This window comes from Coccinella septempunctata, chromosome 3 (genome assembly GCF_907165205.1).
Source record: "Coccinella septempunctata chromosome 3, icCocSept1.1, whole genome shotgun sequence".
In the NCBI taxonomy this organism is placed as follows: Eukaryota; Metazoa; Arthropoda; class Insecta; order Coleoptera; family Coccinellidae; genus Coccinella; species Coccinella septempunctata.
Window position 1 is genome coordinate 277987 of NC_058191.1, and position 25634 is coordinate 303620.

A 25634-nucleotide genomic window follows, 5' to 3' on the forward strand; every position below is an offset into this window, starting at 1 on the left:
ACTTTAACCTTGTCAATGACAATTTCTCATAAATAGGCAACACACGTTACAGCAGAGCAAATGATTGTTGATCTAGTTCAGATCTCCCCTGACCTGGAGAGCATGGCAAGTCGCGTTTTCCTGGTGGACAACCTCCACACAGGTTGGATTTCCAGTCAATCACGCCAGTTTGGTACAGTTCGCGGTACGGTGAGGTGATCGTAACTGTGCCAATATTAGGTTTTTTCGTCAGATTTAAAGTACCGTATATAAACGTAAGTACGACTAAGAATTGCGTGAATTCTTACTTCTGCCCTTTTATGTCAATGATTCATTCAAATGTCCATTCATGACACCCTTTCAATTACGCAATGGAATCAGAAAAAATCCCATTTTGAATAAACCTTGATAAATTGGGCCAATAACATCGAGACTATTATACTTTCGTTGACCAAATACATTGCACCTTGTACCATGGGATGTTTGATAGATGGATTAAATATTCATGTCTCGCTTTCTATGCTGAATTGGATTGCTGAAGGCATTCAATTCGAAATATTTCATTTGTTGCGAATCAAAGTTCGATGTTAATTCATATTGTTTACGAATTCCCTATCATAAATTTGTATATTTGATTTTTTCAAGACTTTGCCCTTTTATACCAACAGAGCTGCGATTTTAAAACCAACGAGTCTCACGCTGTTTCATTACGGTTTAGCAAGAATTAAAAAACTTAAGTTTTAATCCTTCAAAATTGACTTTGATATAGGGTCAGGAATTTTTTCGAAAATAAATATTTTCAAAATTCCTCAAAAACAAACTATTTCCTCTAATCGTAACAATGATTCAACCATGGCTTTTCGGACATTTATGACTTCATATTCAGCTCACCGAAAGCAAATGTAGATGTCAAAGAAAAAGCCAGGAAATTTACATTTTAAAACACACCTCCAAGTTAACATTTTTGTTGGTATTCTTTGTTACGTATATCCCTATTGCCAAAGATTATAATCTTGCCTATTCCTCCCAAAAAAAATTAGTGAGTTGAGTCAAACAAGACTTTGAGCTTATTTGTTGTAGGAATATCTCCCACTCCATTTTGAGAATATGGACTTTGTCTCTCATACATATACTGAGGAATTTGGAAAATTTGAAAGACTTACAAATTAAAAGTCTCTCTACGATATACCTACATAGTATTTCGTATAAAAGTAGTACTGGGTACAAACTTACGGCAGAATTTCGTGTATGCCCGTAAATCGCCTCTGAAGCGTCGAAAGATCCACATTTGTTGCGCGAAGATTTTAAGTTACGAATTTTTGTTGAGTGTCCGTAGCGAGCTTAAGTATTCTTTTGGGATGACTTCAAACACCCAGGGTTCGAACATCCATATACGCCCATACCTTTCGAAAATCGAGCGTGTGATTAATGAGAGAATGACTGAACATAAAATCCCTGTCCAGAATCAAGCAACTCATTATCTACAATTGGAAATAGTTAACATGAAAATTATTGGTTTCTCCACAAAAAGAACTCGTGTGCTTTGAAGCTTATTCTACCAAAACTACTACTAATAAGAACCAAGAATAAATCTTTAGGTGAAAATAATATAGTGCGTCGACTGTTTCCCTCTTTGGATTTAATGAATAATTCAAAATAATGCGATAAATATTTATGAACTTTGTCCAAATACATGATGATAACTTATTATATATAGTTCATATTGAGAATTGACCCCTTCATATGTCTATAAAACAATAAATTGAAGCTGCTCAAGTCATTGCAATAGGTTTTTTCGATGTTAAAATAAAACAATATACAAGGAGGTTCTAAAAATAGAACGGTGAAATCAAATATTGTATATGGTTGTACAATATGCGGTTAGCAAATCTTATAAACAAATGTTAAAAAGGCCGCAGACTTATTCTGCCATTTATTTATTGATTCCGAAATATGCGTTTTTCAAATTACCTACTCGAAATTTCTATTTGTTAGTTTAGGTACTCCAGATTATGAAGTTTTTTTTTAACTGGATGTCAAATAAGTCATGTCATAAGTAGGGATGCATAAATGTAGAAAATTATTGAATTGGACTTCTTTTTACGTATTTTGTGGCACTTTATGGGTGACGGATGTTTCGAAGAGTTACTCGAAACATGCCTTTTTCGTAGGATAGTGATTGATATCAATTAAATATTATCAGTTTTTTGTAATTGTAATTTTTATTTAAGATATTTCATCAATTACTACCCTACGAAAAACTAATGTTTTCGATAACTCTTCAAGAATATCCATCATTTCTAAAATGTAAGTATGTCATTGTTCATTTTTGTGAAAATTCAGGAGTTCAACCATTTCATATCGCTATAATGATGAAAAGTTTGATAAAAAATCCAAATCATCCTAATCAATAAAAGATCTACCCATTTCTGACACAAAAATGAGGGCTGCTAAAAAAAGACTGAACTTTTCCACACTCCTCATAGAGGGTGCATGAAAAACTCGAAAATCCTCAATTATACATAAAAAGTTGCGTATTACAAAATAAAAATTTATGTTTTCGAGCATTTTTATATTTTTTTACAAGAAAGTACATATCAAAGATATGAATTTGGTACGTTACTATTTTTAACTCACTCTGTATCTATAGGTAGAAGTTGACAATGCGTTTGATTCCTTTTATTTTAAGGATGTTGTATTATTAATTCAATTTTCCTAATTTCACCATATAAACCAACAAAAAGCCATATAATGCCGAAATATAGGATATGAAGTTACAAAATTAAAACCGACAAATATATCTAGACTATCTAGAGCGTGATAACATTGGAAATAACGTGAATGTTAAGCTACAATATCAGCATTATAAAACTTCACCAAGAAATTATTCGTCTTCTTACTAGTATTTCAACTCTTATTTTTATTATACAGCTTCTTGAGTCATTTTAAGTTAAATAATAATAAGATATATAAAATATATCAACTGGTGGTTAGTTCTAATGAGTAAAAACGATTTAGATTAGGATCAAACGAAATAAACGAATATGAAAAGAGCTTCCCTTGGAACTATTCCATTTTATTTTTCACTCCAAAGCTTCTCACTTAACAACATTGAGTTCAATTATGGATTTTCATCAAGTATCGGCCACATCAAACCAATATTCCAAAGCCAGTTTCTAACTCAAGAACATCTCATACTATAAAGATTACATATGTTCAAGTTATTTAAACTATAATTACTAGGAACTAATTGAACTGAAGTCACGCTATGCGAAAAGTAGATTAGGTGCTAAGTAAGTTGAATAACTTTCGGACAATGCAACATGAGTTTGATATGTTTAGGTCTAGTATATTGGAAACTAAATTTTTCAATTTTAATTGCTCAGTTTTCGAATTCTGGTATAGATCGATTCAAGCTAAAAAGGACACAGCGATGTCGTGTGAAACAATGTTTGTTCATTCTCTAATCTGCAGGGGCGTTTGTTTTTTTTTTATTCCCTGTCTCCTGTCTGTTGTGCGGTTCGGTAAACCTTATGCCATCCCAATTGGAAAAAATAATAATGAAGAGCTAACAACATTATTCAATTGAAAAAACGTTAAAATTGTTGTTTTTACTATATTTAAATTAGAGGTAACCGGTTCAGGACACATATATTAAAAATTTCCTTGACCTGACATAAAAAAAATAAGTATACCTACATTCATTTAAGCGCATTTGTTCTTACGAAATAAAGATTTATCATTTTGCCCAATTTCCTGCAATTTTCGAATTTTCAGTCAAATAAAATAATAATCAAACTATCAAACGATTATTGACTTCAAATCATTGATGATGAAAGAATTTGTGGCAAGTCTGCCTGTCCGTTCGACCGTAAACACTCCAACTATCGAAAGCAGTGGCGGCTCGTGGTCATTTGAATCCGGGAAGGTCAAATTTTGATGAAGAATGGATTGAAGGATTCTCAGTCAATCAATTGTATTTTTTCAATATAGCTTCATTCACACTAAGTTGAAGTCAAGGCATTTTTGCAAAATAAATTATCAGATTTTGAATCGAAATTGATTTTATAACGTAAACAGTAGGTAACTGATACAAAATTCTCAGAATAGCAAACAACAATAAGAACTTCCCTGAAACTGAATGAACATTTGGTGAAGAATATTGGGAAACTTTTGAAATGGTCACAAAATTTCTGAATTTTGTGTACTTTTGTGGAGCAGTATATTTTATCGCCCACTAAGGACCAGCTTGTAATTTTTTGCCAGAAATATCTTACTGACTGAAATTATTTCTCAAAATACAATGAGCAACAGTTTCGCAATGTATAATTTCTTCTAATCCATTCATTATATTTTCGGATCAGTAACCTCTGACAACAATTAAAATCACAATATTTCCAAAATTCTTGTTTACAGTGAATTACTAGTATTCAAGACTATCGGGTCTGTACCTATTTTTGGACATATTGATCAAATAATATTTTTAGGAGCAGCGTTGATTGAGCTTGGTATCTAGATGGGTGACCCCTCTGGCATTGTATAATGTTGCTTTTTAGGCAATGGCTCCTCCTGATTCACATTAGTGCTCTTCCAATTTTCATACGTGATATAGATTCAGTAACCATCAACGAATATTCTTTATTTTATCCACATATATTTTGAATATCCTCATACCGCTGTTTTTGTTTTCAAAATCGCCCCCGTATTATCTGAGTGTAGGTATTTGTCATGATAATGAAATAATTATGTATGTTCAAGGTATTTTCGCAGGAAGTATTGATTTCCCCTCAAGTAACCCAATTTAGGTATCTTTATCAATATATCGCTTGTTGAACGTTTCATTCACGCATTTTGCCGTAAATAGATATTGATACGGCTATTCATCTAATAGAAATCGTTGTTAACGTCATTCAACGTCGAAATTTTCTACGCATCATTCATCGTAGGAAGAGATAATCCTTCTATCATACTTAGTTTAAAATATTTTCACCAGATACCTTCTTGATACTTTCAGCTTATTGTATTTTTAATGGATCAATTTTCAGCGTTGAAAATTAAATATAACACCATAAGAAAAACTTTTAAGCTATATAAACTTCACCAACGATGTTGATTTCTTATACTAAAAATGATACTGTTCCTCAATAATCATGCTGGTGTGTGGATATTACTTCCTCTATGTGTGAGATTAATTATAGAAACTTTGGAACCAAGAATAGTTGATCGCTCTTCATTAACGAATTCCCATCTTCATGTGAGGAACCTGTGTATCACCTGCTCTGCCTTCCATTATTTCAATTAGATGCTAATGAATTGATTGACGTGGAGGTTATTCCTGAGGGATTTCAAATAAAGCTTCGCGTGTTAAATAAAGTAAGGCATACCTAACTGATTAATTAATCTATATCTTCCATTCCTCGGCCAGTGAATGTACGGTTCGAATCAATGTCAATCTCATATTGTTCCAACAGATTATCGTGAGCAACACCATGTCTATCATGCCCATTTTGAGGTAATACTTACGTATAGAATGTACATTGTACATCCTTTTCGAAAAGGTTGATGACCTTGCGGGATTACAAGACGAAAAATAAATATCTACAATTCTGGATTTTGTTAATTCAGGACTCAACATACTTTCCATTAAGTGAAGTGTCTCTTTTGGTTCAAGTTAGCCTTGACCCTCGATCAGTCGAAGTTATAGATATGATCAAGTCATTGACACAATGTTTCGAAAGATTTTCATGAATATTTTACACCTTAGAAATTATGGTGATGGTAAATAATATTTTACGTTGAAATGAGTTTCATTCTGATCGAGAATCGAGAGTATATTACAATATGATTTTGTCAAAGTGAAGAGGAAGATTTGAAACAGCTTCTGCAAATAAGATCCAACAGGAGTGAATAAAATAATCGATTTTCTGAAAAAAAAAAAAACGTCCATGCCATTCACGAACGAATCTCTGAGATATATTGATCGCCAACAATGAAGATCAAAAGTATTTATCTACAGTGTATTAATAAATGAAAGAAAACTGTTTGAAAAGGGACATTGAAATTAATTAATGTGTTTTTTTTCGTAATTGAAGATTACCGATTATATTAACACCCAGTGAATTATGTATTGTATTAATTGATTTACTCCTTAAAAAAACCTGTTTCACCATGAAAGATTTAATTATTTTGTTCATTTCGTGAGAAAAATTTTTCTCATGAAGTGAATGTCCATTAAATGGATAAAAACGTAAACTAGATAACAAATCATAAGATTTTTCATTAAAGTCTAATATCTTATTCCAAAGCCGTAATTTTTTTTTCATCGACCATGGTACGATTTTCATTTGTGAAGGTTTAATCCAATACTCTGAAAGTTCCCCTTGATCACACTTGTATTTGTGAAAATATTACGAGAGTATTTCAGCAGAGAGACAAGCAGCTTTGAGCTAGTTTAAAACATGGATGGGTATCCGCTATGGTTAAGAGTTTGGAACCGAGCAAAAGATCCAGGTGATATTTCAGTTGCATTCTGGAATATATTGTGAATGCTGAATGAATTTATTGGCCTTCCTGGCTAACCCTGTAGAAAATAATTTCCAAATATACGTATATAATAGAGGGCTGAAATAACTTCAAACCGAAATGCTTGCATTTGAAAACATACATGACATCGCCACAACTGCAGAAATGATGTAAAACTGCCTTAACTTTTTTAATAACAGTTGGACAATGAAAATGAAGACTGACTCATTTCAAGATTTTCCTCGAAATTAATTTTTTTCAACCTTTAGTCAGGGACAATATCCGTTTTAGTGCTCACTGTATAGTCAATAATTTTCTACTCTGACAGACCGGTTGATTATTCGAAAGATTGATTGTCATTCGTTTAGCAAATTTTCATGGTTTTTCCTTCATAAAGTGTAATCTCGCGTTTTATTACACATGGACCCATTCCAAACCTGATATGAACAGATAATATAGTTTTGAAATCTTCAGGTGTTTTGCATTTAGCTATCTTTGTGTAAACAAGGGTTATTTCGTATTTATCTGCTTCTATATTGGCAATGAATTAGCTTAGCATCTTACATTCATGCTGACTGCTTTTACATAGGAGTCTATTGTTTTCAAGATACTTGCCTCAAATACAGGTTGTTCCTAAATTGAACGTACAAACGAAAAGGGGAGATTCCTTAAGTGAGTTTAAGAAAAAAAGTCCTATAAACATGGGGTCGCAAACGTTTCGTTTTCGAGATACAGAGTGTTGAAGTTTGAATTTTTTTCAAGTTTTTTTTCTCATATTATCTACACTTCACAAGATATTCAACTGAAATTTGGCATAGATATTACATTTTAGAGTTCTCACCACGTGACATGGCAATTTCGATGGAAGATCTACAGGGTGATATTTTTTCTGCCACCTGTTCTTATGCAGAACTTTTTTTTGGTGAGCAACTGTTAATTTGAAAAAATGTAAAAAGAAGCTTTGTTCTTATACTAAACTTTTCGGTCTCTTGTAGTTTTGTCTTATCTACCAACGATTTCGAGAAAAAAATTTTGAACGATTCTCTCGAAATTCTCGTAACTATGATAGGAAGGCCAGTTTGTAATCTGTGGTGAATGAATTCAGTGCCAGTTTTGACACATCAAATTATTGAACGTTTTTTTTTTTTTAAAGTGAAGGTGGGTGCTTCTTTTTACATTTTTTCAAATTAACAGTTGCTCACCAAAAAAAAGTTCTGCATAAGAATAGGTGGCAGAAAAAATATCACCCTGTAGATCTTCCATCGAAATTGCCATGTCACGTGATGAGAACTCTAAAATGTAATATCTATGCCAAATTTCAGTTGAATATCTTGTGAAGTGTAGATAATATGAGAAAAAAAACTTGAAAAATATTCAAACTTCAACACTCTATCTCGAAAACGAAACGTTTGCGACCCCATGTTTCTGGGACTTTTTTTTCTTAAACTCACTTAAGGAATCTTCCCTTTTCGTTTGTACGTTCAATTTAGGAACACCCTGTATAGCTCAATTTGTCTGTGGGGTTGAGGTATTTGTTAATAATTTTCTGTCGAACATAGAAGTTAAGTACGGCATTTTGTCCGATTTTTTAACAAAGGTTATTTAATAATATCCCCGCTAACCTTTACTGGATAGAATGGTACTCTTTTCAATTCTTTCATAAAAATAAATACTCCTCTTGACATTCCATTCTGTCTAAAAAAAGTTTTATTATGAAGCTGCAAAATGGCGTATGCGCCAAACCTAATATCCATCTTCGAATCATATAAAATACTAAATATTCAAATGATTTGCTGGTAATTCTACATCTATTGAACTCTAAATCTCATCTTCAGGAGTATGAATCATGTAGGTCGCTAATAGGAGCTGGAATCGAAAATATCAAGGCGAAATTTCGAGAGAGCAAAATGACAACCTGATGAAGAACATTAGAAAAAACAGAAAATTAAAAAGTTACTTAAATGAAGGATAAAATAAAATTAAAACAAGCCCAGCAGGTTTATCAGTAAAATACCTATTAGGTAATAATGATGATGCTTTAGTATGGGTTACTTCATTAGTTGTATTTTGCGAAATGTATCAGCTGTCTAGCCTCTCTATGAATAATAATTATTCATTGATAAAAAGTTGAGAGAAGATAAAATGTAGAGTGTCCAAGTCCAAGTAAGAGTTATTCGCTATAGACATTGACTGGAGTGTCCCACAGCTCATCATCACTCGAGTTCAAGTGAACCTTTGAGTGGCCCCATCGATTAAATCGAAATTCGAAAATACTTGAGTACTTGAATACCTACGTGGATTATGAAACACGCACGTTATTTAATATATCTGAACTTGAAAAAAAAATAGGTGTGAAATTCTAATACCGATGACCTTTCTCGATTGCTGTTATTATTTTTTCAGGTAACCTCATCGAAAGGAAGATTAACATTCCTTGATAAAATGTTTTTTCGTTTCACCACTCCCAGTACCTTGCATAGATTGAAAGTACATACGAAATGTACGAGTTGGACAAAATGTTTTTACTCCACTAAAATCGAGTATAAACCAATCCGAAGTGTTCTTGTCGCAAACAGAGGAGAGATAGCTGTACGTGTATTCAGAGCTTGTAATGAATTGGGCATCAAGTCAGTGGCCATCTATTCGAAAGAAGATAGGTCACATATTCATAGGTAAGTGGGAATATTTCAGTGGCAGCCGATTTTTCGAAACACTGTTTTACGACATGGGAATAAATATTTTTCGAACACGTGAAAAAAATATCCTGCACCGAAAAACCTTTTTTGACAGAGAAAAAATTAAAAAATTCTCTTCATACCCGAGAAAAAGATGTGTCTGACAAATAATTTTTCGATTTTTTAGAGTAAGAAGAATTTTTCGGGAAGTGAAAAAGTATTTTTTGCATCCAATAAAAATTCTCATTCCAGATTGAAGGCAGATGAAAGTTACTTAGTTGGTGATGGCCTGCCACCCGTAGAGGCATATTTGAATATCCCAGAAATAATTAGGATCTGCAAAGATCATGGAATTGATGCTGTGCATCCAGGATATGGGTTTTTGTCGGAAAGGTCAGATTTCGCTCAGGCAGTCATCGATGCTGGGATCAGATTTATTGGGCCATCACCCAGAGTGGTCCAGCAGATGGGTGACAAAGTGGCGGCAAGAGAAGCTGCCATCGCAGCCGGTAAGCAACATATTATAAGAGATTATCCTAAAAAAAATTGTTATGTTAGTTAACAAGGGGAAACAGGAAAAGTCAAGTTCACCCAAAGGTGCTCTACCACTTAACCCTTGCAGACTACAAAAAGTACATTTGGACTAACATGAAAGTATTTTCTAGTTCTCAAAGTGGTCTTCATCAAAAGTAAAATGATATTCATAGTCCACTGTACACTGGTGGAATAAGACTCCACATTTTTCCATTTCATAAAAAAATAGTTTCTGTGTGGAAATTAAGTGACGCATGGGGCATTATTGAAGTACCTGGTCCACTAGATGTTTTGTTATCATTTCTGTTGTCACCACCATTTACTCGATATCATAATATGAATAATTTTTCATTCGTGGTTTTTCTTCTTTAGAAGTTTCGGCGGTTTTCATCAGAACATGCAGGGAGATTGAACGGTTTGAATATCGAACCTAATGAGGAATCATAGGTATTATTTACCCCAAATAAGTTACCTAAGAAAAGTATTAATATTTTCCTTTGCAACTACGTAAACTTCGCTTCCGAATTAATGCTTAAGTTATTGCATTCTGAAGAATTATAAAGTCTTAAATGCATTCATTTCATTCATGGTAAAATTTTTACTTCTTTTAAAAAAAATCGAAGATTCATCAAATAGCTCGCCTAATTTTCTTTTTATCTTGTTTAACGTTCTAGGTAACTGGTAAATCCATAGAGAAATATTGGGCTGTCAATTAGTTAACTTTAAAATCGATAATTTTGAAAATACAAAAAAATTAAAAATGGTATGAACATTTGTTTTGTTGATGAATTCAAGAATAATTCGAATAAAACCTGTAAAACGGAAACATCTCAGATAACGTTATTTGTTTCAAAAAGTTTTGTCTTTAACTTTACCAATACTAAACGGTCGTGTAGATATAAAATAGAGGCATTTCCTATGGATTTCCATTTGTGACAAAACTTCTGCTTTTTTTACTCGTTGTCTACACCTTTCCTCTCTTCTATTTATGGTTTTTATTATTACGGAGGTAAAATATATTTGATATCTCGATTTTTGTTCAGGTGTACCCATAGTACCAGGTACTGATGGACCAATCACAACCAAAGAAGAGGCCAGAGAATTTTGTTCAACTTATGGACTTCCTGTTATTTTTAAGGTAGATCACTCCAAATGTTCAGGGTCTCATCCGACAAATTTTGACAAATAAACAAATTAATATATGGAAAGAAGGGAAATATTCACTAGGATGAGATATTTAACCCCCTACTTGTGTTTAACTGTAACGATAACATCTTCAGCTAGTCTATCGTTGTAGCAAAACACGTGTAGTTGTTAAATATCTCAACCTATTATACAGGGTGAGTCTTTGACTCGTACAAATATTTTAACAGTAAAGTGTTGAGGTCACAAGAAACACTTTTTTTTTATACCATTTTTTCCGATTCTGCCCTGGAGAATCAAAATTACCTTCAGAATAACTAGCTAAATCTGTGACACTACACATCTGTGGATCTTTCAAACAGAGTTGTATTCAGCCAAAGTACCCAAAGTTATTTTTAAAATTTTACAGATACTATTTAATTTTTGAACATCAAAATCGTCGAAAACGCCGCAATAAACAAGAAAATATGAGGAATACTTTTATTTTACAAAACGTTCAAGTATTTATTAGATAGCACCCAATTTAGTTTCAAGAGTTGGGTTCTCTGAATTTTTGGTGTATTTATGGTACGTAATGGTCATAATGAGAAAACTGGAAGACATATGTGATATCTTGTGTTCTAAACAGTTTCATCAAATAAATGGAACACTATATTCGAAAATTAATTTCATTGTATGAAACCGTTTGTGAGATGGAACTAAAAATAACATTTTTTTATGTTTTTTTTAAGAGCCTCTATCTTTTAAACCAAGCCGATTCGGAAAAAAATGGTGGAAGAAAAAGTGTTTCTTTTGATTTCAAGAATCTACTGTTAAAATATTTGTAGGAGTCAAAGATTCATCATGTATAGTGAAAATCAAATTTACTGAGATTTATTTGTTTTCAAATAATTGCAGTCATTGTGTTGAATAAACTTAAAAGACAATCTTTTTGGGTTAAGGTACTTTGAATTTAAGTATCCACTCGTTGTTCTAAAATTCTAATATTCACTTCAACTTTATTCTGAACGCAGGCAGCCTATGGGGGCGGAGGAAGAGGTATGAGAGTGGTTAGGAAAATGGAAGAGGTTGAAGAAAACTTCATAAGAGCATCATCAGAGGCGGAGAAAGCCTTTGGAAATGGTGCTATGTTCATCGAGAAGTTCATAGAAAGACCCAGACACATAGAGGTTCAGTTACTTGGTAGGTTCTTCCAGCACCAAAAAAATGTATTCTTGATATTGAGAACTGAATTATTTTACTCGGTTCTGATCATTTTTATCATCAGGTGATAAGGCTGGTAACATTGTCCATCTATATGAAAGAGACTGTTCTGTACAAAGAAGACATCAGAAGGTGGTGGAGATGGCTCCCGCACCTCATTTGGACCCTGCGATAAGAAACAAGATGACTGATTATGCTGTTAAATTGGCGAAACATGTGGGATACGAAAATGCTGGAACCGTTGAATTCCTTTGTGACAGCAAAGGAAATTTCTATTTCATCGAAGTTAATGCAAGGTACATAACTTTTTTCCGTCAGATATTTCGAATAATTTGGGGGGTAAAAGTAAACTTTCTTCTAATACTATATTAAATTATACTAAGTGGCATATCTAGCGAGAGTAGTTTATGTGTTATCATTATGTTCTCTCAAAAAATTAAGTACGTTTCTAGTAACAATTAGCTGTAACAATTCTATTTGATCGTCGCAAAAACTATAATACGTTGTACGGAGCTGCTTCAATTTGTCCATCATGCCTAGAGGAACCTTCAAAAGCTGACTTACAGACCAATATGTTTTGTACATCATAGCAGGCCAACTAAATTGGATACATTTTTCACATCGAACCTGTAACGTCTCTAGACCTTTCAAAAAAAATGTTTCCACACCAGACCTCCACAGCTTTTATTACCTCCTCGTTTTAAGAAATTGTACGACCTTTTGAACTTTTTTTCAGTTTAGGAAAGAGATGATAGTCAGATGGAGCCAAATCTGGTGAATAAGGGGGGGTGTTCTAGTAATTCAAACCCTAAATCATGAATTTTTTGCATGGCAACATGAGATTTGTGTGCAGGGACGTTGTCCTGCAAAAATAAAACACTTTTGGATAGCTTTCCGCATCTTTTTTCTTCAATTTTTTCCCGTAGAGTGGTCAGTAATGTTGAATAGTATTCTCCGATTATTGTTCTACCCTTATCCAAAAAATCAATCATGATCACTCCATGGCAATCCCAAAAAACTGAAGCAAGAACTTTTCCAGCAGATTTTTGGACACGAAACTCTTCGAGCTCTTGGAGAACCAGAGTGTCGCCATTCCATCGATTGTTGCTTTGTTTTTGGATCGTAGAAATGTACCCAAGTATCATCCATAGCAACAATTCGGCTTAAGAAGTCTACATCGTTTTCAAATCGAGCACAGATCGAACGCAATGCTTCTACCCTTGCACGCTTTTGGTCAACATTCAAATATTTGGGGATCCATTTTGCAGCAATTTTTCTCATGTCCAAATTGACGTGAACTATATGATGAACGCGTTCGTATGAAATATTCAGTGCATCAGATATCCGTTCTAGCCCAATTCGACGGTCTGATAAAATCATGTCATGAACTGCATCGATATTTTCGGGGATTGACACAGAAACTGGCCTTCCCGATCGGTCATCATCTTCAATGGAAATTTTACCTCTTTTGAAGCTTGTAGTCCAATTTTTCACGGTCGCATACGAAGGACATCGCTCACCAAGGGTATTAAGCATATCTTCGTAAATCTGCTTACCTCGTATACCTTTTAAATACAGCTACTTGATGATGGCCCGATACTCCAATTTTTCGATTTTCACAATTTCGGTGGACATCTTCTTTCTATTAATTTATTGCGTAACTCTGGTTTACTCTTTTGACCTCAAACTTCACACTGAAACTTCGAATGAGTTGTTGTTCGTTGCTATGGTAACGCAATATTTTTTATGGATGGAACTGGTCTAGGCTAACTAGATATCAATACATCTTTGTATATATCTTTATTATTGCAAGTATTTCACGTAAAAAGCAATTGCTAGAACACTAAACCAAATTATCTTTCACAGGCTGCAAGTAGAACATACCGTAACAGAAGAAATTACTGGCATTGACTTGGTACAGTCCCAAATAAGGATTGCCGAGGGCATGACGCTACCAGAAATGGGCATTACACAAGAAACTATTAGACCCGATGTAAGTTCCAAGGAATTTTTCAAAACGAATTGAATAATTCTTCGAATATCATTCATTTGTGTCTTCATACAAATTATGAACTCCTGATGATTTTTTTCAGGGTTTCGCCATTCAATGTCGTGTGACCACTGAAGATCCTGCCAAAAACTTTCAACCTGACACCGGACGTATCGAAGTATTCCGATCCGGAGAGGGTATGGGCATCCGTTTAGATGGAGCAAGTGCCTTCGCTGGAGCAATCATTTCTCCCTATTATGATTCTTTACTCGTCAAAATCATAGGTGGGTATCTTCCTAGTTCATTATTCTGGAAAAACAATTTTGTCTTTTTGTCTTAGAAATTTCGAGTTTTCGTTTTTTCCAGCTCATTCCAAAGATCTCCAATCTTCCTGCGCGAAAATGAACAGAGCTCTCAGAGAATTCAGAGTTAGAGGCGTCAAGACCAATATTCCCTTCCTGCTGAACGTACTGGAGAATCAGAAGTTCTTGAACGGATCTGTCGATACCTATTTCATAGACGAAAACCCCCAACTCTTCAAATTCGCACCGACCCAAAACAGGGCTCAAAAACTGCTGAATTACCTTGCCGAAGTTCTGGTGAATGGACCACAGACGCCTTTGGCTACAAGTTTGAAACCGAGCGAGATAAAACCACATGTGCCTGATGTGTCCAGGGGTAAATTTTGTTTCTTTTTTTTTATTTAACAGGTGTTTGGTTTGGCTGTTGTTGGTTTTTGATTTTTTCATGTAGTTTCCCATACAGCACATGTATATCCATTGAATGTCCATTGGACGTACAAAATGGACATGACGGACATCCATTGTACGTCCAGTTATGTACAATGTTTGGTCCAGAAAACGTCCGACCCTCACTGGATTTAACATCCTATGGACGTACATATACGATGTACAATGGATGTACAGACAGGATGTACATTGGACGTACATACAGGATGTACATTGGACGTACATACAGGATATACATTGGACGTACATACAAGATATACAATGGACGTACATACAGGATGTCCAGTGGACGTACATATAGGATGTACATTGGACGTACATACAGGTACGTCCATTGTACATCCGAACCTCACTGGATTTAACATCCTATGGACATACCTGTATGTTCGTCCATTGTACATCCTGTATGTACGTCCATAGGATGTTGAATCCAGTGAGGTTCGGACATTTTCTGGACCATTCATTGTACATAAGTGGACGTTATTTGCCCATTTTATTGGGGTTAGCATTTTTTAAATTCGATTCGAAAAGGGTATTTTAAAATCCCACCTATCAATACATATATTTATTGATAATTATAAGGAAATTGGGATTATTAAAAAATGAAATGCCTGGAAATGTTCCACATCTTTATGTGAAAAATTAAAATAAAATAAATAACAAGTATAATTTGAACATTGGACTACTGCCCCTAAGCAAAAAAAAAAACTAAACTATAAAAAACTGAATATCAAAGAAGCAGATATATAGGTATATATACACTCTGAACAGGAAACACTTATGATATATTATATTTTCTATCGTTGGCTCCTCCAACCCATTTAGAAATAGCCTCTTCTATCTCCTTCCTGTCCCCTTTACTGGAGTGTATGGCCGTTTCTGTAAATTTATTTCATTGAAATTTTGCTGTTGTCATATCATAGTACATCACCATACTATAATTATAATAGAATGGTGATAATATCTATTGAAAATTGAATTTCTGGATGTTTTCTCGTAATTCCGTTTCATATTCTTATATTTTGTTGTCCCCCTACCAAATAATAGATATTCATGGTTGTGAAAAGACAAAAATATATTTTTTACGATAGTATGAATATAAGTATAACTAATGAAATCATCAAATTAACATGAAACGGAGATGAACATTCGTGGTTCGTATAAGCATTCAACATTCAATTCCTTCAACATTTCTACCCATTAGATTATATTTTTCTCTCTACACGTAAATTTGCCACTTCCCTCAAGAATAAAAACTTTGACTCACCTCGTTTCTATCAAATATATGCACCACACACTGGAACTAGAACTAGACACTATACTTCAAATGTAGTTCAACAAGCTAAAGCCAAAATATTCACAAATTTACAAAATATGTCGAGTCCACTTCAAAATCCACTGATTACAGATTAATGAGTTTCTCTTAGATATTCTGTTCTGATTCAATATTATGCTGTGTGTTACTGAAATGAAACTCAAAAAATAAATGTTTCGGTCTTTGGTACGAAAGTTCCAGAGTAAAAAAAGGAATAATTATGAGAGGGCGGAACATCTGGGTTTCAACACAGTCAGTTATTATGTACCTACTCTCAATAAGAGCCGAGACCGACATGGCAGCAATACAAGGGTATATCCTTGCATACACATTCCTGTTATTTCCAACATCCCTTATTTAAAGTACAATGGACATCCATAAAACGTCCATTTTTGAAAGCACAGTTAATGTCCAGAAATGTACATCCTACGAATGTTGTGAAATGAATAATTATAGATACTAGAAAATGATACATCCAGTTGTTGTACAGAAAAGTACAATTTCTGGAAGTACATATTTATATCCAGATCCGAACATCCAAAAGATGTACATTCATGGATAATTCACGTTGATCCAAAATTGTACGTTGAATGGACGTACACTAACGTACCAATTTCTGATAGTACAATTAAGATCCAGATTTGTATATCCAGGGATGTCCAATAAGGGACGTATATGGATGTATGTCGAACATCCCTTATTTAAAGTACAATGGACATCCATAAAACGTCCATTTTTGAACGTACAGTAAATGTCCAGAAATGTACATCCTACGAATGTTGAGAAATGTATGATTATAGATACTAGAAAATGATACATCCAGTTGTCGTACAGAAAAGTACAATTTCTGGAAGTACATATTTATATCCAGATCCGAACATCCAAAAGATGTACATTCATGGATAATTCACGTTGATCCAAAATTGTACGTTGAATGGACGTACACTAACGTACAATTTCTGATAGTACAATTAAGATCCAAATTTGTATATCCATAGGATGTCCAATAAGGGACGTATATGGATGTTTGTCCAACATCCCTTATTTAAAGTACAATGGACATCCATAAAACGTCCATTTATGAACGTACAGTAAATGTCCCGAAATGTACATCCATTGGACTTCCATATAAGGTCCGTGGACGTTTGTACTTCATTTGGATATAAAATGGACGTCCATTGGACGTCATGTGCTGTATGGGTTGCTTACTCCTTATTTTGAGAGATCGCTGATTGAACAAATTGTTGTTTCTTTAATATTTTAAAAATTTTTACCTGCGATGCATAATCGGAAAGACATAAATCAAATACGAATTGATAACTTGTGATAGTTCTTGTGTTATCTGATATTACGAAACGCTCCTGAGCACTGGTTCAACAAACACATTACCGCTTTTTTCTTGTACATATCTTGCCTAACCAAACAATGTTTTTATTTTTGAATGCATCCATTTTAATACCTTTAATTTTGTTCATATTTTGTTACTTACAGAGTACTTGGGCCCTAAATGTCCAGAAAGTTAGTAAAGTATAATTTTGTTTTTATTTTTATTTTAACAATGATCCATCCATTGGGATTCGAAGAAGTGCTGCTTGACATATTGGAAGTTTCTGCAATTCTAAGATTTACAATGTTTATATATTTGCGCCCGGCTTCGATTTTCCATTTCATTGTTCGCTAATAAATAAATTCCCTTTTTTTTTTCGATTACAGCAATCGCATACTATTGCCCAGTCCGTTAAAATTTAGAGCTCCATTGAAATTTCAATCCTCCATTATTCCCTTTGAACAGTTTTAAATTTTAATGGAGCATTAAATCTTAATGGAGGTTCTTGTAACAGGTTCTCATGACATAAATTTTACATGTTATTTCATTATTTCCAATCTCCAACCATAATAACTCCAATTTCTCATAAAGATGGTACTAAATGATGTTTCCGAAAGGTAAAAATTACTTACGCACAAAAATCCATACCCTTTGTTTTTACTCCTTCATAGATAAATACTGGAGCAAGTCAATTTTAATTTTAAATTACGCATCTCTTCATGTACAATTGAGGGATTTGTCATTTTCAAGACTCTATTAGGGGTGGAGGCTAGTTGTGTTTTTTTCATCAACTCCAATTTTTCGTGCCAAAAAAAGATAGAACTTTTGTTGTTGAGGTTTATTTTGTCGTTAATGGTGTTTTTTAACAATGCTTTTCACTCGTTTTGCAGGCAAGACTTCGAATGAAGGAATTTTTTCAAACTGTATTTTGTATAGTATTCCTGGATAGATGATCTATCGAATGTAATTCATTATTTTTGAGGCGCATGAATAGTTCTTCATGAAAAAAAGATCTAACTCAACTTTTCAGATTTGCTTATTTTTTTTTTTCATAAGTTCAACCTACCGTGGTGTAAAAAATAATATGGTTACCTGAGAGCCAATGCAAGGAAAAACATGCTCGTTTCATTGAGATTCCGAAATGGTATGATTCTCTGTATTTTCAGCATTTAATACAAAATAAATTCCTATTGCAATCAGTTGAGGCCTAGTTTGATGTTAACACTGTTTCTAAAAATTTTTAGCAGCTAAAATGAGAAATGCAGGCAAAATAAAGCAATCATCTATAAGAAGGTATAGAGCATGTAGTGGCATGTACTGAAGCTCAGGGTGGCCTCTTAGAGCATCTTTTGTGAAATTTAATTCAATGAAACGATACTCATTTTAAAATTGTTGATATGCAATAAAGCTATGATTCATAAGAAAGTGTAGACTATAGAGCATGTATCTGAACTCATGGTACCCAATTTAAACATCATTTGTGAAACTTTATTCAATGAAACGATATTTTAAAATTGTTATTTTGTCTCGTTTTCTTTCATTATTGAACCCCAACGTTGTGAAATCAATATTTTCAAATTAATTTCAAGTTATGAATTACATTTCAGCATTTTTGTAACAAAGATCTTGACTCAATGTAATAGGAATTAATTATTACCTTTTTTTCTTGATTACAAAAGTGCTAAAATTCCCTTCGTTACTTGAAATTCGCTTAAAAACTATTAACTTTATAACTATAGGGCTTAATAATGAAAAAGTACGAGAGAAAAAAATTTCTTTTAAATATCGTGTACTTGTAAAAAGTGTTCAAAGTGGGAATCAAGAGCTCTACTAGATGCTTTACAACTTCTTATGAATAATTGCTTTAGTCTGCTTGCAAGTCTCGTTTCAGTTGCCAAAAATTAAAGAAAAAGGCCTACATCAAACTCTGCCTTGACTCATTGTAATAAAAATTTATTTTGTATTAAATGCTGAAAATAGAGTGAGTTATACCATTTCAGAATCTCAGTGAAACAGGCATGTTTTCTCTAGCTTTGGCACTCAGGTAACCATATTATTTTTCACACCACGCTGGGTTGAACTTAGGAAAAAAAAATTTGCAAAACAGAAACTTTGAGTTAGATCTTTTTTTTTTTTATAACAAACTATTCATGCGCCCCAAAAATAATAATTTGAATACTATAGCGCATCTATCCAGGAATACAATCCAAAAAACAGTTTGAAAAAATCCCTTCATTTGGAGACTTGCCTGCAAAACGAGTGCCGAAGGGTGTGATTTTCATGAATTTTCGAAAATCTCCAATATCTCGAAAACCATGGGACTTTTACTAAACATAAAACATATTTTCCGAACCGCCATAAGGTCCTCTACCCGCAGGCACCATATTATCCATTCATTACGCCACACCATGTATACATTCCTTAGGTAATTATTGGAAATAATGGGATGACTCTAGAAGACGGCTTTGAATCATTGCTGAAATTATTTAATTCACACGACGCATTCACTTCATTCAATTATTCACCTCCATTATTTTGGACAAACACATCAGTTCAAGAGTACCTATACACTCCACCTGCTTTTTTCACTCAAAAACATCTTCATAAGCAGCAACACTTCTTCAAATTCAAAAACATTCCATCGTTCCGGATCTAACAATAAATTCTCCGTTAGGTAATAAACCACCAAAGGGACTCCGTCAAATCTACAAGGAACAAGGTCCAGAGGCCTTCGCGAAAGAGGTCAGATCCAGGAAGAACCTTCTTCTGATGGACACCACCTTCAGGGACGCCCATCAATCGCTTCTCGCTACCAGGGTCAGAACCCACGATTTGCTAAAGATATCACCCTTCGTTGCGCACAATTTTAGCCAATTGTATTCCATGGAGAACTGGGGAGGCGCCACCTTCGACGTAGCCCTAAGATTCTTGCACGAATGTCCCTGGGAGCGATTGGAAGAGATGAGGGCTTTGATACCCAACGTACCTTTCCAGATGTTGCTCAGAGGAGCGAATGCGGTTGGGTATACAAATTATCCAGACAACGTAGTGTATAAATTCTGTGATTTGGCGGTGAGTTTTACTCGCAAAATTGGTCCAAACCAACTAATATCGCATAAGAGTCTCTTCGGTATCTCAAGAAATAAATATTCCAAGTTTTAACAACTATTGATCAAAATAATAATAATAATAACTGTTCTTTATTGGCCATCGACCGAAGTCCTTCAGCCTTATTGATCAAATTGAATTAGTAATAGACATTGGAAAATTAATAATTCTCCTTTCACATCCGACAGGTTCAAACCGGAATGGACATATTCAGGGTATTCGACTCTCTTAACTACTTGCCCAACATTCTTGTAGGTATGGAAGCTGCCGGCAAGGCCGGGGGTATAGTGGAAGGTACAATTTCATATTCCGGTGATGTAAGCGACCCAAAGAAGAAAAAATACGACCTAAATTACTACTTGAAACTGGCCGAGGAGTTGGTTAAGGCTGGTACGCACGTGCTGGCCATCAAAGATATGGCGGGTTTGCTTAAACCAAAAGCTGGAAAGTAAGCATCCTCATCATCGGGTAATCTTTTGGTTGTTAATTTTATTTTTTCAAGACTCTTGGTGACTGCCCTTCGTGATAAGTATCCAGACCTCCCGATACATATCCATACTCACGATACTAGTGGAGCAGGAGTAGCAGCGATGTTGGCTTGTGCAGAGGCTGGAGCAGATGTGGTGGATGTTGCTGTTGACTCGATGTCAGGTCTGACCAGTCAGCCATCTATGGGAGCTATTGTTGCCAGTTTGCAGGTATGAGAATTTTCCTGAAAACCTTCATACACTGAGATACACCTGTTTTTCTTCTCATAACTTCAGTACATCTCAATGATAGCTTCAAGACCTTCCGACACTTCTTTCATTTGCAATTTTATTATTTTTTTGGAAGGATGCAGACTGAAATTCAAATAGTATGCTAATAATATAAATCCATGGATAATATAAATCCATGGATTTATTATATTATTATTATAGCATACTCATACGGAATCATACAATAAAAATATCTGCACAATGGCTATCAACAAGTGAATCAAGAACGTTAAATAATCAGCCTCGAATTTCAGTTCGGTATCTTTCCAATTTCATTAGAAGGCGCCTTTTTTTAACTCAATGTAAGGCGCCTTTTGTCGAATTGTGGAAAAGAGTGGCTTATTAATAAGGTGTATTTTTATATACCTACTCATCGAGACAATTAATGAAAAAATCGAAAAGAATTACCCGGATTTCTAATTTATTAGGGAATAGCACCATATCGGTATTATCAAATTCGGGAATATATGATCATTCAGCCTGATTTATCATCCGACGTTTAATTACAAAATCCAGCTTTCAATTTATTTTAATTTGAAATTCTTTACTCCAAAGACACAGAAATATGTACAAATATACAGTACCTTTGACTCGTACAAATATTCTTGCAGATTCTTGAGGACAAAAGAAACACTTTTTTCCTATACCATTTCTTCTGATTCGGTCCTTATAAAAAGATATAGCCATTATAAGTTTTTATAATGAGCTGTAGGTATTCAGCCAAAATACACAATTTTTCAAATTTCACTGATACTTTTTAATTTTTAAACATCAAATAACTCGAAAATGGAGCATTATACGGGAAAATATGAAGAACACTTTCATTTTACAAAATTTTCAAATATTCATTAGATAGCGTCCAACTTAGTCTCAAGAGTTGGGTTATCTGAATTTTTGGTGTATTTATGGTACGTAATGGTCATAATGAGAAAACTGGAAGACCTGGGTGATATCTTGTGTTCGAAAAAGATTAATCAACTAAAAGAAAAACTTTATTCCGAAATTCGTTTCCTTCGATAAAACCGTTTCTGGGATAGAACTGAATATACAACTTGTTTATGCTTTTTCAACAGCCTGTATATTTTGAACCAATTATGACAAAATTGTAACGTAAAAAAGTGTTTCTTTAGACCTCAAGAATCTACTGTTGGAATATTTGTACGTGTCGGAGACCTACCCTGTATACCCTCACTTCGTATTAATACGATATACCCAATATTTTGAATAGTCCCTTCGATAGTTTTTTTTCTCTGAAGTACTCTAAACCCCCTCCCAGAAATGAACTTTCTCAATTTTGATTGAGGATGAAAAAATCATTTCTGTGATATCATACAAGGATATATTGAAAAATTCTTAGCCTACTCTAGAACCAAACAAAATTTCAATGTCAAAATATTTTTTACTCAACATATTCTCCTCTTAATTGGATACATTCATTACAGCGAACCTGCAACGTCTCTAGACCTTTCAAAAAAATGTTTCTTCTTGCTCTGCAAAGCAGACCTCCACAGCTTTTATAACCTCCTCGTTGGAAGAAAATTCACGACCTTTTAAACTTTTTTTCAGTTGAGGAAAGAGATGATAATCGGATGGAGCCAAATCTGGTGAATAAGGGGGGTTTTCTAGTAATTCAAACCCTAAATCATGAATTTTTTGCATGGCAATATGAGATTCGTGTGCATAGCGGCGTTTTCCTGCAAAAACAAAACACCTTTGGATAGCTTTCCGCCTCTTTTCTTTTCAATTTTTTTCCGTAGAGTGGTCAGTAATGTCGAATAGTAATCTCCGGCTATTGTTCTACCCTTATCCAAAAAATCAATAATGATTACTCCATGGCAATCCCAAAAAACTGAAGCAAGAACTTTTCCAGCAGATTTTTGGACACGAAACTTCTAAGGTCTTGGAGAACCAGAGAGTCGCCATTCCATCGATTGTTGCTTTGTTTCTGGAATTCTGGATCGTAGAAATGTACCCAAGTCTCATCCATAGTAACAATTCGGTTTAAGAAGTCTACATCGTTTTCAAATCGAGCACAGATCGAACGCGATGCTTCTACCCTTGCACACTTTTGGACAATATATTCAAACATTTGGGGATCCATTTTGTCTAGACTAATTAGATATCAATACATCCTCGTAGAAGCCGTCTCAAAAACGGAACTGACTCTTATCAAAGAGACCTACTAGCTTGATGAGTCATAATTTGTAAAAAAAAGTTAGTATAAGTTGCCGTACCCGTACATTTCATTGACTGGGATACTTATTTATGAGGCATTTTGGAACGTTTTCCATCTGGCTGTATTTATATTCGGTACTTTATTAAGTAGCTACTAATATGAATTCTTTGATTGACCAAGTCTAAATAGCCACCCCAACATCTTGTATTGCTTTAAACTTTTTTTGCCCCCCCGGCATGGAGCCCGCAGTTTGGCGGCCCTGATCTTGCTACATTTTATTTAGGCCTTCTTTTGTTTATTTTATTTTGATTCAATTCCCATAAAAAAAAACCTACCTGTATAATAGGTACATTCTCTGGACACTCAAAATGTAGTCACTACACCAGTTTTTCATTATGGAGTATTCAATCAGCAGAACATTGTGAAACTGTATTATTTCAAGTGATTTTCTTCCATAAAATCAGTTTTTGCTGCTTAAAATCAATCTCTTCGAGATTATTGTAACCCAACCAAAAAAAAATTCAGAATCAATAATTAGTATCCTATAAATACTAATCAAAACATCTATTTTTCTAGGGTACAGTTTTGGACACTGGCTTGGCACTGGACAAAATATCCGAATATTCAGCTTATTGGGAACAAACCAGAACCTTGTACGGGCCTTTCGAATGCACTACCACCATGAGAAGTGGAAACGCTGACGTATACAACAATGAAATCCCCGGTGGACAATACACTAACCTCCAATTCCAAGCCTATTCCTTAGGTAAGTTAACTTTTGGCATTGTCGACATGTTTATAAAAATTCAAATAATTTAGGCCTTGGAGACTTCTTCGAGGATGTCAAAAAAGCATACGCTGAAGCGAATCAACTCCTCGGCGACATAATCAAAGTAACGCCAAGCTCTAAGGTAGTAGGAGACCTCGCCCAATTCATGGTACAGAACAAACTGAAGAGTCAAGACGTTCTGGATAGAGCTGAGGAACTCTCCTTCCCCAAGTCGGTTGTGGAATATCTACAGGGTCACATCGGGCAACCTTACGGAGGTTTCCCAGAACCTCTCCGGTCTAAAGTTCTCAGAGACATGCCCAGAATCGAAGGCAGACCCGGCGCTTCCTTGGCACCCTTCGATTTCAAAAAACTTAGCACAGATCTGAAAGAAACCTTCCCCAACTCCAACGATAGAGACGTTGTTTCGGCGGCTCTTTATCCTCAAGTAACCAACGAGTATCTGGCCTTCAAAGAGAAATTCGGCCCCGTAGACAAACTAGACACTAGAATATTCCTGGTGGGACCCAAAGTAGGCGAAGAATTCGAAGTGACAATCGAACAAGGAAAGACCCTGGGTATCAAGACCTTAGCCATGGCTGAAGATCTGACTGAAAACGGAGAAAGAGAAGTATTCTTCGAGCTGAACGGAACCCTCAGATCCGTTTATATAAGAGACAAAGACGCAGGTAAAGAAATCGAGGTACATCCGAAAGCGAACAAAGCAAACAAAAACGAAGTTGGAGCGCCAATGCCCGGACAAGTTATAGACATCAGAATCAAAGTAGGGGATAAAGTTGAGAAAGGTACTCCCTTGGTGATTCTTTCAGCGATGAAGATGGAGACTGTTGTACAGAGTCCTGTAGCGGGAATCGTCAAGACGATCGACGTCAACATGGGCATGAAATTAGAAGCTGAAGACTTATTGATCACAGTTGAGTAGACACGATTCATCCCACCTCACACCCTTAAAAATTTTATTCCGATTAAACTTCTTGTTGGTCCTTCTTGTTAAGTTTGTGATTTATTTGTACAGTTTTATACTGATTCCTAGTAATTGTTCCAAGATATTCGAAATTTTTTGTTGATTGTTATATACCACTTTTGTTACAAATATATATTTTTATATACATAAGGTAATGTTTTTTTTTTTCGTAAAACATCTTGTTCTAGAACAAGTTGTAATGATCTCCAGTTTTCTGAGAAAAATTGGAGTTCATTTTAGTGCATTCCTTTCATTTCACATTTCCGCCTTTGAAAATATTTAATTCTCAAATATTCAGTACATTCGTTCCGATAGGCAGAGTAAATGTAAAAAACCGTTTATCAGTGTTTAACGTTGTTTTTCTTGCATGCCGTTGAAGATTTCGACGTTTTTCTGATGTT

General features: G+C 34.5%; 1 protein-coding gene and 1 long non-coding RNA gene across 3 annotated transcripts; one reads left to right on the forward strand and one right to left on the reverse strand.

The window, feature by feature from the left end:
• The first annotated feature begins 99 nt into the window (after window positions 1-99).
• Window positions 100-25383, forward strand: LOC123309120 (pyruvate carboxylase, mitochondrial). 2 transcript variants are annotated; one of them, XM_044892028.1, is made up of 15 exons: window positions 100-254; window positions 8905-9173; window positions 9429-9685; window positions 10754-10848; window positions 11867-12035; window positions 12121-12352; window positions 13923-14049; window positions 14150-14330; window positions 14413-14724; window positions 17602-17628; window positions 20112-20509; window positions 20734-20993; window positions 21048-21243; window positions 24056-24245; window positions 24299-25383. In XM_044892028.1, exons 2-15 carry the CDS (start codon window positions 8944-8946, stop codon window positions 25189-25191), a joined length of 3567 nt encoding a protein of 1188 aa, XP_044747963.1. In that variant the 5' UTR covers window positions 100-254; window positions 8905-8943; the 3' UTR covers window positions 25192-25383. The 2 variants fall into 2 exon arrangements, with proteins under 2 accessions (XP_044747963.1, XP_044747964.1); XM_044892029.1 differs by lacking the exon at window positions 17602-17628.
• LOC123309121 lies at window positions 15412-16290 on the reverse strand. Its single transcript, XR_006537239.1, has 2 exons — window positions 16063-16290; window positions 15412-15674 (listed from the first exon to the last, which is right to left on the reverse strand). It is a non-coding gene; the product is annotated as an uncharacterized LOC123309121 (long non-coding RNA).
• Window positions 25384-25634: the final 251 nt, after the last annotated feature.

Excerpts from the sequence above, each read along its gene's own strand:
- LOC123309120 (XM_044892028.1), top strand. The coding sequence starts at position 8,944 with ATGTTTTTTCGTTTCACCACTCCCAGTACCTTGCATAGATTGAAAGTA. Across the intron at positions 14,050-14,149 it reads AAGAAACTATTAGACCCGAT|GGTTTCGCCATTCAATGTCG; the intron begins GTAAGTTCCAAG and ends GATTTTTTTCAG. Across the intron at positions 14,331-14,412 it reads TTTACTCGTCAAAATCATAG|CTCATTCCAAAGATCTCCAA; the intron begins GTGGGTATCTTC and ends CGTTTTTTCCAG.